This window comes from Parus major, unplaced genomic scaffold (assembly GCF_001522545.3).
Source record: "Parus major isolate Abel unplaced genomic scaffold, Parus_major1.1 Scaffold319, whole genome shotgun sequence".
NCBI classification, from domain to species: Eukaryota; Metazoa; Chordata; class Aves; order Passeriformes; family Paridae; genus Parus; species Parus major.
In genome coordinates, this window is record NW_015379277.1 from 47,590 (window position 1) to 52,083 (window position 4,494).

The 4,494-nt window shown below is 65.6% G+C and overlaps 1 protein-coding gene across 1 annotated transcript in view; it reads right to left on the bottom strand.

Annotated features, from left to right (window-relative positions):
- Positions 1–4,494, bottom strand: part of KIF3C (kinesin family member 3C) — a 23,131-nt gene that overhangs the window by 11,375 nt on the left and 7,262 nt on the right. Inside the window, exon 2 of the mRNA XM_033511526.1 lies at positions 2,813–4,492. Coding sequence (XP_033367417.1) covers positions 2,813–4,492 — 1,680 coding nt within the window. The remainder of the gene's footprint in view (positions 1–2,812; positions 4,493–4,494) is intronic.

Sequence of the window (4,494 nt, forward strand, 5' to 3'; positions counted from 1 at the left end):
CACACAGCGTGACCAATCCCTGTCCCCTGCCAGAGCCAGCTCAGCCACATCCCTGCAGTGTCCCCTGTGCCACCAGCCCGTGGCCACCCACAGCCATCCCCCCTTGGGGTGCCTCTGGCCCCCGAATCCAGGGTCCCGCTCCTCACCGGGCCTGGCCCTCGCCCCCTGCCATGGCCACGGCCCCGAGGGGTCCCCAGGCCACCCCGAGGGTGCTGCCAGCCCTGGGGGACACACACGGTGGTCACGGTGCTGCTGTCACCAGTCCCTGGGCAGGGGTCTCCATGGGGGGGCCGTGCACAGAGTGGGGGGCTCTGCCAAACCAGTGCCCCCATCCCCACCAACAGCTGCCTGGGACAAGGCTCTGTTTCCATGACTTTCCCCCATTTTTCCCCTTCCGGGTGCAGGGGGCACATTGTGGGTTCTGGGGGAACCCAGGGGACACCCCCCAGAGCTGTGGCAGCAGCCCCCAGCAGCCAGGGGACACCCCCAGAGCTGTGGCAGCAGCCCCCAGCAGCCAGGGGACACCCCCAGAGCTGTGGCAGCAGCCCCCAGCAGCCAGGGGACACCCCCAAAGCTGTGCCAGCAGCCCCCAGCAGCCAGGGGACACCCAGAGCTGTGCCAGCAGCCCCCAGCAGCCAGGGGACACCCAGAACTGTGCCTTCCTACCTCTCCCACCCAGTGAATCCGTTCAGTGCTGTGGGGACACAGCCCCCCATGGGTGCCCCATCCAGCCCTCCTGACCCTGGGGATTCCTCCTTCCTCCCTTCAGATGGGTGTCCCAGGCTGGCTGTTCTGCTGGGGGCTCAGACCCCCAAGGGCAGCCCCCCATCCGATCCTGTGCCATCCTGTGCCAGGGCTGGGGGCACTGGGGTGTCACAGGCCCCTCACCCCCTCTCCTCCAAACCCAGTTCTTGGTCCCAGTTGCTCCTGCTGAGGCTGAGTGTCCCCTGGGACCCCACCGGGGTGCAGGGAGGGGACCAGGTGGGTGCTGGGATGATGGTCCCGCTGCCATCCCCTCCCACAGAACTCCCCCCTGCAGACACCATCCCCACCAGATTAAGAGGTTTCTCAGTGCCACTGTTTTCTCCCTGGCAGGGCATTTATTCTCTCGAAGGAAGAGACTCCCAATCTCCTTTAGCACTAAGCCTCTCCCAGGAACTCATTTCCGGCACCCAAAGAACTTCCCAGCACTTTCCCTCCCGCTGACCTCGGCCTCAGCCCCTGGCACAGCCATTGGAAGCACCCACACACCATGCCCAGCTCCTCTGTGGCACAGCCCCTCTGCCTGGGCACACATCTGGGCTTCCAGGAACACATCTGGCTGCCCAAAGGCACATCTGGCTGCCCAAACTCACATCAGCTGGGGCAGGCTGAGCCCAGCTCTCTGAGCTCCCAGCTGGGTGGTAGAGGCAGAGCCCACACCCACGAGTGTGACAGCAGGACGGGGTGCAGAGTGTCACCCGTGGGTGTGGGGGGCACCCCGTGTCCCCTTGTCACCTTGGCTGCCTTTGCCACGGTCACCACGGAGCCACTGGCTCCTTGCCCGGCCCCACTGCCCACGAGCACCGTGAGGCCACCCAGTGTCCCCGCAGTGTCCCGCGGGCAGTGCCCACCGGGGTGAGTGTCACAGCAGGCTGTGCCCCTCTGGCACAGGGGGGATTTTGCTCGCTGAGGTGACACCTCTCAGCTGTACCCCCACAGCCAGAGGGTCCCTGTGTGTGGAGCGTCTCCGAAGGCCACCAAAGGGGACGTGGTGTCATCTCGCCTCCGGCCCTGCCTTGTTACTCAGCAGTTCCAGGACACGCAGTGGCCATGAGCCAGCCCTGCTGTGCCAGACAGGGAGGCTGTGCTGGACAGCTGCCAGCCCAGCCTGCACCCCACAACCTGAACCCCACAACCTGCACCCCACTGCGATGGGGGGATGGCTGCAGAGACCCCTGTGCCGGCACACAGCATGCTGCTGTGCCAGCACACCCGTCACGGGACACCGGCTGTGCCAGCCACGGCTCTGCCCCAGGGGCACGTCCCAGTGGGATCCCACGGTCTCCCTGCAGGCATCCCCGGGCATGATCACACATCCCTGGGCACAGCCACGTGTCCCTGAGGCTGCAACAAACAGCCCTGGCTGTGGAAGAGGGTCTGGACCCCCACCCAGCCCTGGCTCCCCGGGCATGTCCCCCTTGAAGGGGTCCCTGCCTGGGCTCCAGCCCTGTCCCCACATCTGGGCCAGCGTGGTGCCGGAAGGGCTGTGCCACAGGGGCTGTGCCAGTGGGGCCGTGCTGAGTGTGATGCCGAGGGTCAGGGTGCTGGGGCTCCCTCCCCACTGCTGGGACCGTGCTCCTGGCCCCATGGCTGTCACAGGCAGGGGTCAGGAGCCCCCAGCTCACTGGGGACAGGAGCAGGGCTGGGGCAGGGGGGGTACAGCCCTAGACCCCCGGCACAGCTGAGGCTGCCGTGGCCCCTCTCACCCTCAGCACCAAATCCCTGAGCACCCCTGAGGAGCCAGCAGTGGTGCCCCCATCCACCTTGCTCTGCCTTGGGGTGCCAGGAAGGATTTGGGGTGGGAAGGGTGATGTGGGTTCCTGGCCCTGGCACAGCTCACAGCCCTGCCCGCCCCCAGAGAGCCCACTGGAGCCAGGGGCTGCACAGAACCAGGGGCAGGTGGGGGTAGGTGTACCGTGCCCCCAGCCCCAGCCCTGGGCTCACTCCCGAGGCCACCAGGGACGAATCTGCAGCATCACTCTCGTCACTCCCCCTTCCCACACAGGCTGCTTTGTTGTGCCGAAGGGGACAAGAGCTGAGCACAGCACACTGGTGCCACCAGTGACCCAGTCCCCATGGCCCTTCCCTCCCACCCCACGCAGTGTCCCCACACAGGTCTGAGGGCCACCCCAGCCCAGCCCCATGCCAGAGCCTGGGGCTGCCCTTGGGGACCCTGCCCAGACACCTTGCTTGGGAGGTCCCCTTGCTGTGCACTGTGGTGGACACCTCCCCCAGGCCCCTGCTTGGGATCCATTCCCACTCCACATGGGGGGCTGGGGGCACAGTAGGTACCCCGGCCCCTTTTGTGACCACGTGTGGCAACACGAACCTTGTACTTGATGGCCAACAGCTCCGTGGCCTCCTGCTCCCTCCGCAGGTGCTCTATCATCTTCTCCTTCTCCTGGAGCAGCTTCTGCTTCTCCTCACTCACCAGGCTGTGGTCATCCTGGATAGCGGCTTTCTCCTCTTCCAGCCTCTCCTTCTGCTCCTTCAAGTAATTCTCCATGTTCTTCTCCAGGCCATCCTCATTCTCATCCTCCCCTTCATTGTCCACGGTGCCCTCTCCATCCATTGCCTTCTTCCTCCGGCTGCTCCTTCTCCTCTTCTTCCCCAGCATCCCACGTTTCTCCAGCTGGGCTTTCAGCCGGACGATCTCCTCCTGAAACTCGCGCAGCAAGGTGTCCTTGGGGTCCTCGTTCACCCGGGGCTTGTTCTTGATGTTCTTGGCCCTGTTGGCAAACCTGAGGGTGGAGAGGCTCTCGTCGTAGCTGTGGGAGGCCGGGCCCAAGGTGGCCACCATGATTGTCTTGGCATTGCCCCCAAGGGAGTCCTGCAGCAGGCGGGTGAGCTTGGAGTCCCGGTAGGGGATGTGCGTGCTCCGGCCGTCCACCAGCGCCGAGATGACGTTGCCCAGGGCCGAGAGGGAGAGGTTGATCTTGGAGGCTTCCTTGGGGCGCTCTCCGTGGGCCCCCATTTTGTTCTGGCGCTCGCTGCCGGCCAGGTCCACGAGGTTGAGCTTGCCCACGCGGATGTGCTCCTCGCCGTCCGGCCCCGTCTCGCTGCACTCGATGGTGATCAGGAAGATGGCGTGGGAGCGCGAGCTGTGCTCGTTCATGTTGGTGCTGCCCACGGAGCGCGTTTGGCTGCCCAGGTTCATCACGTGCTCGATCTCCTTAACGTTCTTGGTCACGAAGGAGGAAAGGTCTTTGATGTACACCCCGGTCTCGGGGTTCTCCTTCAGCTCCAGCTTCTTGCTCTGGTCCTTGGCGAGGAGGTCCCTGATCTCCTCCTGGTAGATCTCCAGGTACGAGGCCCTCACCAGGTACTGCTGGTTCTGCGAGCGGGAGATGTGGGTGAAGATGTGTTCGAAGGCGCTGGGGATGATGCCGCGCTTCTCCGGCTCCGCCCAGGCGCCCTGCATGGTGTAGGTCTTGCCGGTGCCGGTCTGGCCATAGGCGAAGACGGTGCCGTTGAAGCCCTGCAGCACCGAGTCGATGAGCGGCCGCACCGTCTCGTCGTAGAGGTCGGCCTGCTTGGAGCTGGCGTCGTACACGGCGTCGAAGGTGAAGGTCTTGGGCAGCTCCCCGGGGGCGGCGCGGGGGTTGCGGATGCTCACCTGGCCCAGCTTCACGTCCAGCTCCAGGACGCGCTCGTATCCCGCCGCCTCCTCCCGCCGGCTCATGGGCCGGCACCGGGCCACCACCCGGAGCGCCTCGCAGCCGCTGCGGGGCT